The 13,660-nt window shown below is 37.8% G+C and overlaps 1 protein-coding gene across 1 annotated transcript in view; it reads right to left on the reverse strand.

Annotated features, from left to right (window-relative positions):
* Positions 1-13,660, reverse strand: part of TMC1 (transmembrane channel like 1) — a 163,112-nt gene that overhangs the window by 36,035 nt on the left and 113,417 nt on the right. The window contains exon 9 of the mRNA XM_055122337.1: positions 7,605-7,747. Within this exon, the coding sequence (XP_054978312.1) occupies positions 7,605-7,747 (143 nt within the window). The remainder of the gene's footprint in view (positions 1-7,604; positions 7,748-13,660) is intronic.

The raw sequence follows: 13,660 nt of genomic DNA on the forward strand, positions 1-13,660 counted from the left end.
AACATCCCCATTGTGAGACTTATTTTACTGTTTTTTGCATATCAAATATGCCATGGGTAGCTTGCCAGGCTCTGCTGTGCGGGCGGGATACTCTCAGTGGCTTGTTGGGCTCTCCAAGAGGGATGGAGAAATCGGACCCGGGTCGGCTGCGTGCAAGGCAAATGCCCTACCCGCTGTGCTATAGCTCCACTTCTCTCTATTCCTCAATATTATTTTAGCTATACTGAGTGTTTTATTATTCTATACCAAATTGGCTATTCCAAATCTTTGAAGAATATCATTGGAATTTGAATGGAAATTGCACTGAATCTATATAACAATTTAAGTATGATAATCAATTTAATGACGTTGATCCTTTCGATCAGTTAACATGTAATGTTTTACCTATTTCCTAATGTTTTCTTTATCTCTTTTCAAAGTGACTTACAGTTTTCATGGCATAGATGTTTCATATCTTTTAGTTGATTCTTAGCTGCTTGATATTTTTGGACACCAATTTGAAAGAAGTGGATGCTGATTTCTTTCTTTTCTCATTTTTTATCTGCATTTAGGAATGAAACAGATTATTGTACAGAAAATTTGAAACTGGCCACTTTGCTACAGTGGATAACTGTTATTAGGAGCTTTTTAGTGGACTTTAGGATCTTCTAATTATTTTATCTGTGTTCTGCAAATAGTATTTGACTTTTCTTTTCTATTTAGATCCATTTAATTTTTTTTTTTTGCCTGATTGCTATTGATGAACTTCTAACACTATGTTGAATGAAAGTAGACGGTAGATATCCTTATTTTATGCCTGATCTAATAAGGAATGCTTTCAGCTTTTCACTGTAGGGAATTAATGATATTGGCTCTGTTTTGTTATAGACAGCTATTACTATTTTGAGGGAGGTTCCTTACAACCTTGTATTAAAATTTTTTTATGATGAATGAATTTTGAATATTGTCAAAAGTATTCTCTGTATTTATGGACAAAGTCATATGAGTTTTATCTTCTCTTTTATATATGTGAAGTGATCTGCATATGTTAAACCATCCTTGTATCCCTGGAATAAATTCCACTTGATTGTGATTTGTAATCTTTTTAATGTGATGTTGGATTTGGTTTGCTAAGGTTTTATTACAAATTTGTATACCTATATCTATCAGAAAATTTGGTCTAAAACTTTTTTTTAACTGATATCTCTATCTGCTTGGGTATCACTTGTATCACTTGTAGTCCCATTAACCTTCGATTGCTCAAGCGGGTGCCAGCAACATCTCCATTTGTCCCTGTCTCGAGCTAGTGTAGCCCAATGATACCTGCTCACTCCAGGAACAGAAAGAGCCTCAAATTTGAGGCTCTGCTTGGGTATTAGTGTTATATAGTTTCATAGAAGCTGACAGTATTTCTGATTCTTCAATATTTTGGAAGAACTTAGAAAATAATGGTAGAAGTAATGGTAGAAGTAAATCTTAGGTTTGATAGGATTCACTGTTAAACCCATCTAAATCAGTGCTTTTGTTCTTGGGGAGATTTTTGATCGCTGTTTTAATTTCCTAGTTTATGATCAGTTCAAGTGCCCTATTTCTTCCTCACTCAGTTTTGAAAGATAACATTATTTCAAGGACCTATCAATTCTTTCAGAATCTGTCCACTGCTCCAGCTTAAAGCTAATCCTAGTGACCTTTAATTTTTGAGGGGTCTGTTTTATTTTTTCTTTTTTCATCTTTGATTTGATATATGTGAACATTTTCCCTCTTGAATCTAGACAAAGTTTCATCCATCTTGTTGATTCTCTTGAAGGATTGGTTTTGGTCTCATTGAATTTTTTGCATTGCTTTCTTGATTTCTAAAACATTAATTTCTGTTCTAGTTTTTGTTATTGCCATTTGTTCTTATTTTTTCTGCTGTTAAAACATGCATTTATGTTGTTGATTTGAGCTTTTTTCCTTCTTTCTTACTGTAGGCCTGTATTGCTATGAATTTCCTCCTTAGTATAGCTTTTCCTGTATCCCTTAGATTCTGGTGGTTTAGTTTCTCATTCCTGTTAGTTTCAAGGAATGGTTTTATTTCTTTTGATTTGTCTTAGACCATCCAGGATAACTCTGTGCGTATAGCCATGAGAATTGTTAGAAGTCCCCAGACTCCTCTCCAGCAGGGACATGAGAACTTCCCCTTCAGTCCTAGTTCTTCAGCTATCCATCATCTGTGATTGCCAGAACCTATTCATTCCCCAAACACTCAGTGGTAGAACTCTGCTCCCCACATTGCTTTTTGAGAAAAAGTCTGTTTCATACCTCACTGTGCTCGCTTTCTATTAAGTTAGACCATCTGGAAGAAACTCCAAATGATCTTATTTATGGCTGTTCCTATACTCTTCAACATTTCTTTTTATAAAATTTTAATTAATTAATTAATTTATACTTTTGAGGTCACACCCAACAATGCTCAGGGTTTACTCCTGGATCTGCACCCAGGAATTACTCTTGGTGGTACACTGGAGACCACATTAAATTCCAGGATTCAAACCTGGGCCGGTCACAGGCAAGGCAAATGCCTACCAAGGAAACTGTACTATGGTCCAGTCCCACTCTTCAATATTTCCGAGATGATCTGTCCCTGTGAGGGTACTGCTTCTCCCACTGTGTGGTTCTTTTTAATGGCCTATATCTCAGTTAATACATTATTTATTGATGATATGACCAAGAGGAGAATTCTGTGCCTTTATGTAGTTACCATGTTGCAAGAATTTTCACCATGGAAGTGGTAACAAGTTCATACAATACAAAGAAATATGACAACATGCAAGGACAATTTGAAAATAGAATCTCAAAGAGTACTCAGGTCAAAGAGAAATCTTTTAAGTCTAGAGTTAGTTTTTTTTACCTTTCCACCATAGGTGTATGCACTTCTGAGAGTAGGTCAGGAACAGAAATTAGAGGGCAATATTCAAGTCTCAGTTCTATAATTTATTGGTTATGCATAGTCAAGTCAGCAAACTCTATTGAACCTTAATTTCTTTATCTTTCTGAAAATAGATAATATTTTCCTCTATCAAGTATAGGAGGTAGTAGAAACAAATTTCATGTAAGAAAATAAAGAGCAATATAAAGAAATCACAGGAGCCATAGTGATAGTACAGCAGATAGGGCATTTGTCTTACATGCAGCCAACATGGATTTGATCCCCAACATTCCATATGGTTCACTGACCCTGCCAGGAGTAAATTCTGAGTTCAGAGCCAGAAGTAAACCCTGAGCTTGCCAGAGGTGGCCCCAAAACAAACAAATGAAAAATTCACAAAGTTTGTCAGGTAGAAAATACTTTTGAGTGGCTGGAGTGATGGTACAGGGAATAAGGCATTTGTCTTGCACTGGGCTGGCCCGGGTTCAATCCACAGCACCTCTAATCTGCTCTCACAAGGCCACCAGGAGTGATCCCTGAGTGCAGAGCCAGGAGAAAGCCCTGATAACCACCTGGTGTGGCCCCAAGCCTCTTCTGCCTTCCCTCCCAAAAAAAAACTTAAAGAAAAAACTAAAAGAAAATGCTTTTGAGTTGGAAAAAGCTAGGTTCAAATTAATTATACAATCAAGTGACTTTAACAAATGATTTAATATTTACTTATTGTATTATCTATAAAATAGTGAAACCACTACCCACTTTGAAATGTTCAAGACATAAAGAAAGTTTAAGCAGATATATGAAGATACTAAGCAAATTTAAATAATTATTAGTTTGAATATAATATAGTGTAGCAAGTAGGGTGTTTGCCTTGCACACAGCTGACCTGAGTTAGATTCCTTTGTCCCTCTCAGTGAACCCAGCAAGCTACTGAGAGTATCTCACTTGCATGGCAGAGGCTGGCAAGCTACCACTGGCGTATTCGATATGCAAAAAACAGTAACAACAAGTCTCACAATGGAGACGTTACTGGTGCCCGCTCCAGCAAATCGATGAGCAACGGGATGACAGTGATATAGTGATACAGTGATAGACCTATAAACTTATATTAACATTTCTCCCTTTTCAAGTGTAAAAATATAAATATGAATATGTTGAGTCTGGTTTGGGGTATGTATAGGCTCAAGATATTTGTAGAATATTCTTTGTCAACAAAATGTTTATGCCATTTAGATTTATACTTAACATATTATTTAGATATTCAATAGTGTTTGTGATTTTTATGAGTATTGTTATAGACAAATTTATAAACAGACAAGATCTATTTCTAGTCCTAAGACACCTACAACAGTAAACAAATCTTGGAAAAATATGTTGGAATGAACTAGACAGCAAAGTTTCTCATTAAAGCACACCTGTCCGAGTGAGTCAACTGTTTCCAGTAGTTTGCTGTTGCAGAAAATGCCAGAATTTTAGCTTAGAGAACTAATATTCATAGGAACGGTTGGGTCTTGAAATTAAACCAATTTTTCCTTTGGTTATACAAAGATTCAAACCAATGAGATCAATATATGAAACAATTGATGGTTTTCCTGCTGTATAATTTGACATTATACCAGATTAATCTGCCAGTAAACAGAACTATTTACAATGAAAATCTATAACTCTTTACCAATATTAGTAAAGTATACATGGAAAGAGTAAGAAGGAAGGATTTCAAACTAGGGCGACCAGTTATCTTGGTTTACCAGTAACTGAGTTTCCAGAATGCAGATTTTCAGTTCTAAGATTGAGGCAGTCATGGGTAACAAAGTTACTAATTCTGAATTAAAGCCTATTTTATTTTACCTTCCAATTTCCTGATTGAGGAATTTAAACTCAGTTATTTGCTTCTATTTTGTAGTCAAAAATGCTTAGATAAATAGTGTGAGCAAGAGGACAAAATTTGTCAATTGTGAGATTTTAGAACTAAGATTCTCTCGTACTTGATTTCATTGATAATGCAGGCCCAGAGAGATAGTGGAGCAGGTAAGGTGTTTGTCTTGCATGTGCTACACCCAGGTACAATGCCGGGCACCACACGTGGTCCCCAAGCTTTGTCAAGAGTGCACCCTAAATACAGAGTCAGGAGAAAGTCAAAAATACAGTCAGGTATGGCCCAAAAACAAAAACAAGACAAACAAAAAAAGATAATGTCACCATGTGGCCCATTCTTTTATTTCCAAGAATATATTCTTATGGCATCAGGAAGGGAAATAAATAATATGCCAGTCTGTTTAATGTGAATAATAATTTAATAGTTTACATTTTATTGCTTCTTCTTCTACCAAGGTGTATTCCCAGGTCTGGTGAATTGTTCCAGAATTGTCTTGCTATAGGTCAATGAGCTTATTAGATTGCAAGCACCCAAAAGTTTAAATCCAGAGAGAAGAATGAAGCTAGGCTGATTTGGCTGTTGTATTGTGAATCGATTTGAAGAGAAAATTGTGGAAGAAGTGACCAGTAGCCTTCTTAAATGGCATCTTTATCCAATTCAGAAAAGATGCTGTTTCCCCTAAATTTATAATATCTACTAATCACTGTGCTCATCCCAGTGGCATGTAGTATGGAGCACTGGAAATGTAAGTCATGCAAAATTCCTCAAAGATTTAGACCCTTAACAGGAGAAAAATATCTCAATAATTTTAGATTCCTTATGTGTTAAGTAAATATTTTTAAGAGAATTACTCTCTAGCATCCTCAAGGTACTGAATTTGGTCCTCAGCACTGTATGACTCCCAATCAACTCTGAGGGGGGCCACATTCTTCTGACAGCACCAAAGAACCAAACCATCGAGTGCACATTTGGCTAAACATCTAGGGAGTGACCCCAGTACCACTGCGTGTGTTTCCTAGTTAAAAAAAAAAATCAAAGAGCAAAAAACAAACATGCTTCTCCATCAGCTCTAATGAATGAAGGATTAACACACAGACACAGTGGTCACAAGCCCCTAATGTACCTGTTACTGTGCATATATGCTTATATGAGTGGGTAACGAGCACTCTAATCTTTAATTCTGCCAAATCAAAATGATTAAGTCTATAAATACTTGAGGTTTATAAATATACCTGCACTTTTACAGATAGACAGATTCATGCTTCAGAACTCTGATTATACTCGGGTAGGATATTAATAGTTTCAATGGGAGGTCTCTGTTTAGGCTTTCTTCAAGTCATGATTAGGTTGATTTAACAGAATATATAGCAGAACTGTGTTGACTTAACAGATCTGTGTTTGCTGGCACAATCAGTACATTTGACTGGTACAGGATTCACAAAGTTTCACATACACCCCAAAGAGTTTCCCACTAAAGATGGCTTAGACCGTGAGACAGATATCTTTCCTGGCAGTGAACAAAGTCCACTGTAAAGTCACATAAAAAGGTTAGGAAAATTTAGGAGTAGTTTCAAATAGTTCAGAAGACTGACTAAGCTGAAGCATGGGCTCTCCATAGCTCCAACACTCTGTTAGATTTATGCAGGGTTGTTAAGAAGAAAAATGAACTGCATTTTCATAGGTGTCCCAATGAAATTCTTCCTCATGCTGTTCTAATAGAACCTTCTCAGAGAAAAATCATGATTTCATGTTGGATTGCAATATTCTCACTGAGGTCCAATTATTTTTTTTACTGTCTTGCACAGTTAAAATTTGAGGGATGAATGATTCTTCTGTTCTGGGGAGGGGGAAGTAAAATTTTAAAGAAATCAGACATTCATCCTATTTGCACTGATTCAGCATTTCTTAAACCTCTTTGGAAGCAAAAAGTGGGATTAACAGATTTTTCCTGTAGCTCTTGTAACATTATCACACTAAAAACACAGAAACTTTGGTACACCTACACAGTGGAATACTATGCAGCTGTTAGGAGAGATGAAGTCATGAAATTTGCTAATAAATGGATCAACATGGAGAGTATCATGCTAAGTGAAACGAGTCAGAAAGAGAGAGACAGACATAGAAGGACTGCACTCATTTGTGGAGTGTAGAATAACATCACATGAGGCTGACACCCAAGGTCAGTAGATACAAGGGCCAGGAGGATTGCCCCATAGCTGGAAGACTGCTTCATGAGCTGAGGGGAGAAGGCAGCTGGAATAGAGAAGGGATCATTAAGAAAGTGATGGCCGGAGGAATCAGTCGGAATGGGAGATGGGTGCCGAAAGTAGATAATGGACCGAACATAATGACCTCTCAGTGTCTGTGTTGCAAGCCATAATGCCCCAAAGTAGAGAGAGAGTATGGGGAATATTGTCTGCCATGGAGGCAGGGGAGGGTGGGGAAGGGGGAGTATACCCGGGATATCCATAGTGGAAAATGTGCACTGATGGAGGGATGGGTGTTTGATCATTGTGAGATTGTAACCCAAACATGAAAGCTTGTAACTATCTCACAGTGATTCAATAAAATTTTAAAAAACACAGAAGGTACTTTTTACAAAATATAGAATTAAGCACATAATAGACATGGGACCAGGCATGGGACCCAGGAAGGTCAGTCCAAGGTCTGCACACATACTCATCCCCATTATTTGGGGGCTGCAATATTCTAACTAGTACCAATGTTAATAGTACATTGCTTACAAACTAAGATGAAACAGCAGGAAAAAATCTGATTTTAGTCAATTCCTTCATTCGATTCTCAAAATCATCATTTTCTCCCCAAGAGACCAATAAAACTTACGCTTTAAGGACAACAAGAAAGCTGTATCCAATGCACATGATCCCCACCAGAAAATAGGAGAGTGGCAGTCGGAAATTCAGCCATCCGATTGTTCGTTTGTTGTCGTAATAGCCATAAAACAAGACGGAATATTGCGCCAAACCCTAAAAATTGAAAAAGAAAGGTACTTAGCACATGCAAGGATAAGCAACTCAGAGACCAAGATTGAATCGTAAGGGGAAAAACAAAGTGACATTCACTTTCAAACTTGGGAGAAGGTTCTGACATGAATCTTGTAGTTTTGTTTCATATACAAAATGTTTCAGCTGACACAGTGATTGGCAGCTTCTTGGTTTACTTACTTGGTTTCAGGGACTTCTAATGGACCAAATTTTTTAACCAAATATAGACTTGCTCAGCAGTGGAGCCATTACCATGAAATTCCCATTGACTGAAACATCAAAACACACTTCATGGTGTTATTAGATTCACAAATTTAAGAGCTTGTGTAAGATTAGGAGGAAAGATCTGGAGCGTGCTTCTACAAAATACAGTGGCAGTTTCCATTTCTAGTTTCAATAAGATTGGTTTTCCTGAAGTCACAGAAGTTGAATCACAGCTGACAGCAAAAATGAGGAGCAGGTGAGGTGACATTGAAGCAATCTGTACAACCTTCTACTCATCCTGTCCATTACAGCATTCTCCCAAAACAAGCATGCTCATTCATGCAACTGCATACTTTTTGCTTAAAATTACTCATCAATGCTGGAATCACCATCTCTCACAAACACCTGAGTACCACTTCTCTCTAAGCAGAATATTGCCAGAATATTGTGAAACAGCTTTTTTTTAAAAAAAAAAAATAACAGTCTTTACCTCCTCTTTTTCTTGTATAATCTGTGGTTTTCACTTTCAACATTGAAGCATTGTTTCCATATTACCATATATCATTTCCCCAGCATCTCTCTAACTTCATTTATTTGGCAATAACTTAGAAACACTATGGTTTGTGAAGTAAGAAAATAATAGCTTGCCAATGTGGGATTTCTTCTAGATATGAAGCAAGTCACTCTTGAATCTTATAAAAAATCCAATTGGCTGCCTTTAACATAATTTATCCCATGCCAGGGGCTTGAAACTGACTACTGAAGAAGGGAAAATATATGGAAAGGGCTGTATGAGGAAAAAACAGATAATACAACTGCAAGCTAATTTCCAGTGGAAGAATTAAGTTAGAAAATTGCCTTAAACAAAGGCATATATAGCTCAAATCAGAGAAATCAGAGACCTAATGGGAAAGAGAGTTCTTTCATATTTTGCAGAAAATTTAGTTTTTAATATTATGAAGAGGGGCTGAGACATAGTACAATGAGTAGGATGCTTTCCTTGCACACAATTGACCAGGGTTCAATTCTTGCACCCCACCTAGTCCTTCAGGTTTGTCAGGAGTGATTTCTAGGTGCAGAGCCAGGAGTAACCCCTGAACACCGCCAAGTGTGCCCCCAAATAAACAACAGAAACAAACAAAAAGAACAAAGGAAAACAAAAACTCTAAAAAAATATTATAAATTTGTAGGCATAAGTAAGGATGGGACTGGAGGAAGAAGGGCAAAATCAAAATAGAAATGTTTCCTGACACCCTCTCTACCTGTATCTGCATTTTCAGTTCCAAAATATCTAAACTCAACACAAAGGAAATTCAAGACTACACAAACAGCAGAAATCACAATCAAGAGAAGTAAATGAACTTATCTCAAGTACATAACAAGAAAGCAAATCAACATGTATTACCAACAAACAAATACCTAGAAACCATCCCAGGAGAGGCACGACAGGGAGAATTTCAACACCCACCGCCAGGGCAATTTCTTATTTACATTTGTTTAGTTAAGGTCTCTGTTTTCTCTCAACTACCTTAAATCTAATATTGTTCTCTGTGCAGAACTTCAGATGAGACCTACTCTCTCAGAGCAACAAAAGCAGCATCTGGGACAGGCCCGGCACTTGGCCTCTAGTCTGGTTTAAAGTACTTCTAAAATGATTTTTTCCTGGGGTTGGGAGATAGTACAGAGACAAGTTTCCAACCAAATTCAATTTCCAACACCACATGGTCTCCTGAGTATCATCAGATGCAGTTCTGGAGAGCTTGACCTCTGCTTGCTGAGGCTCTGAAAGCCTCCAACGTCACAGGGATGACTTGGGTACCTCCAGCAAGGTGGACCAGGTAATCCCTGGCACTGCCACCATATTCTCAGGTCCTTGCATTAAGGTGCAAGATGATGGAGAGTCACTGACAAGGGTCCAAGTTCTCAAATCCCTATTGGGAAGGCTGCCCCTCCAAATTACCTTTTTATTTTCTGAGTATAACCTACCATTTCTCCAAACTACTCTCTTTTTTCCAGCAACAGATGATTTCCTCATTTCCTTGTCACCCTTCTGATACTTGGTGATACATCTATAATTTTACTGAGCACTTAGTGTTTACTGAACACCTTCATTTCACAGAATTACTCAAGAATTCCCAACGAGTTAGGCCTTTGGCTCAGATGACACATACTTACATGCCTGATGCTGTTGGATTCCAGAATGGAATATCCTGCCCTTATGCTCTAGATTACCACATAGAAGCCTCAAAACTCTGAGCAATGACACCGCACCTCACCTGAATAAAAAGGTGCTTAATAATAGGAATATTTTACTTCACTCTCCCATGTTTCTTTCTGCAAGAAGATCCATAAACATAGCCATCTCAACTTCTGAAAGGCCTCACTTGCCCTGGGGATGAGAAACTAACATGATAGCAATGCCTGGATGAAGAAATGTCTAGAAATAGAAATATCTTCTTAGACAGCTGTACTCTGATGGAGTAGGGGAAGACCTTCATGATAGAAAGGTTTGACTATGAAACCTACTTGTCATAAAAAACAATTGTCACATCCTGTTGTCACATTGAATTCCTGTGAAAAACAAGATGTAGATTTCTTTTTTATTATTTTTATTAGTGAATCACCATGAGGTACAGTTACAAACTTGTGAATTTTCATGTTTGCATTTCGTTTACATCCCTCCACCAGTGCCCATTCTCCTCCAACAATGGTCCCAGTATACCTCCCACCACCCCACCCCAACCCCCACCACTCCACCCTGCCTCTGCAGCAGGGCATTCCCTTTTGTTCTATATCCTGTTGGATGTTGTAGTTTGCAATAGAGGTATTGAGTGGCCTTCATGTTAGGTCTATAGTCTACTTTTGGCACGCAGCTTTCAACTTGTGTGGGTCCTCCCAACATTCTCTACTAGGTGTTCCTTTCTCTATCTCAGCTACCTTTCCCCCCAGCATGTGAAGCCAGTTTCCAAGCTGTGGGGCAGACCTCCTGGTTCTTAGCTATAGGAATGTAGATTTCTTATTAAAGTAAGAATTGATCTGCCATAAATTCCAGCAATTCCACTTCTGAGTATCTAATCCCAGGGCATTAAAACATTCATTCAAAGGGACATATGCACATCATTATTCATTGCTGAATTTATTACAGAAGGTAAAATATGGAATCAACCTAGGTGTCCAATAAAAGATAGGTGGATTATAAAGGTGTAGTATATTTGCCCAATGGAATACTATGCAACTGCAAAAAATGACAAAATCTTGCACTTAGCTGCAACTTGGATGGAACTGGGAGATATCATGAAGTTAGAAAAGAAGGAGAAATACAGGATAGGCTCACTTATCTATGATATAGAATAACTGAACAAGGAATTCAAGGTCCTAAAGGGGCACATACATGGATCATTCTTGACACCAGAGTATATGAAGGAAGGCATGGAAGGAGAGAAATTGAAGGGGGATGTAAGAAGAGGCAGGATGGAAAGAAATGGGGACAGGTGTCAAGGGGCTTGGGTATATCAAGAACATAGATGAATGGTATAGATCTATGCCCAAACCACAGAATCAAAAACACTAAAAGCAGAACATTCAAACTATAACAACCAAATTAAAAGTGTGCCTGTCAAGGAAACAGGTTGGGGGGTGGAGGGAGCCTGAGGGTACTGGTGGTGACACAGAAAGTTGATACTGGTGATTATTGTATGCTGAAATTAAACTATGAATCATTTTGTAAGTCATGGTGCCTTAATAAAAAAAAAAGCTTTTAAGAAATTCTGCATTCTTTAATATGAGCTTTAACAATAAGGAGGCAGATTGACCTCCACTTCTCTTAATGCTTTCTGTCATGGCCAGCACAAAGGCTACTTAGACATTTCCCTCCTGCCCCATGCCAGCAATGAGCCAATAGCTTTCAGTCCTGTAAGGCTTTACAAATGAATCAACTGAGCCTTGTAAATGTTACAAAACCTTGTCAAAGTTGACACAGCTCGTGAGAGTCTGAATTGAACTGAGTCTGTCAGATGCAAGTCCTATGCTTAACTACTGTCATGGACAGTTTCCCCAGTGTTTTCTTTGCCTTCCAAGTATTACCCAGAACCATTCTGTGCCATTAACACACAAAAATAAGAAAGCTACCAACCCCACAGGACCCTTTGATTTCTTGTAGTACCAAAGTCCTTTTCTGAAAAGATTTCAGAAAGTCTCATTTCCACATATAAAACCATTATTAACTGAACTACTTTTCCTGATTCATAAGAAGAGTTTTGGAATTCAGAGATACATACAAAATAACATGAAAAGGAAAAGAAGATAAACAACAAGCATCTGGTGCTTGTTAGGTTAGCACAGTAGCTACTGGGGCTACTAACTTCTCTGGCACATATACCACTCAGCATATGTTCAATGGCTGGAACTTCATAAATATTAGATCTCAGACAAAGGGCGTAAGACTTGTGTTTGGAGGGGTTGCTGATTATTTCATAGAAATTTCTTCAGTTTGGCTATTATGAAAATAAGTATATACATTAAAAGAATTGCTATGTGAGAGAGAGTGAGAGAGAGCAGAATTTTAAACATTTTTATCCAATTTGTCCTAAAGAATAGCTTTTAACATGAACCAAAAGGCATAAAAAAGGATCATGGCCTCCTGTGCCCAAAGGGCTCAGCACATATTTCTCTTCCCCGAAGAACTCCAATGGCAGACATCTGGAAATGACTAAAATAGCAATGACTCGTAATCTAGCCAAGGTTCTACTCACTTTCCATGTCAGTACACACAGCTCTCCCTGTGGGGATACTCTCCCTGCCCAAAATTTGTGACAGAGGAAACATAGTCAAAGCCAAATTCCAAATGAGCATAGAAAATCTCTATCTAGATTTTAATTCCATGGTTGCATTTCATCTAATAAGGTTTATTTTTGTAGAAATACTATAGCTGGTCACCACCAACAGATTTAACCAATAAAACAGTATGATTGGGGGCTGGTGCAAGAGTACAGTGAGTACTTGCATATGGTTAACACGAGTTTGATCCCTGTCATCCCATATAGTCCCTTATGTCTGAGTGCAGAGCCAGGAATATAAGCCCTGAGCACAGTCAGATGTGGCCACAAGGTCGGGGATGGGAGTGTGTTTTGATGATGTATGTGGTAGTGACAGAAATCAATTAATGTATTGATCTAACTTTTTTCTAGGGCTTACTACATTTTGAATACCATACACAAAGATGTTGTAGAGATTATATTATAGGACTTCTCAGAGAATTCTGTATGCAATATATTTTCTTAAGTATTTGTCATCTGGAATTATATCACAACTCTATTCTTTATAGTATTCCTGGATTACAAAAAAATATTGTAAAAGACGACACTCTCCTCAGGAGAGTGAATAATGTCATTATCTTTAGAAACTGTTTGAGTTTGTAGCTACTGTCAAATCATTACTTGAGAAGAAAAAGTGGATTCAAAAGTGGTGGGAATGGCAAGCATCATTCTCAATGGGGAGAAACTGAAAGCCTTGTCTCTAAGACTGGGCACAAGACAAGGTTGCTCGCTTTCGCCACTCCTATTCAGTATAGTACTGGAAGTTCTGGCCATAGCAGTTAGACAAGAAAAATGATACCAGGGCATATAGATGGGAAAGGGAGAGATCAATCTATCACTATTTGCAGATGATATGATATTTTACTTAGAAAATCCC

Source organism: Sorex araneus, chromosome 1, assembly GCF_027595985.1.
Source record: "Sorex araneus isolate mSorAra2 chromosome 1, mSorAra2.pri, whole genome shotgun sequence".
In the NCBI taxonomy this organism is placed as follows: domain Eukaryota; kingdom Metazoa; phylum Chordata; class Mammalia; order Eulipotyphla; family Soricidae; genus Sorex; species Sorex araneus.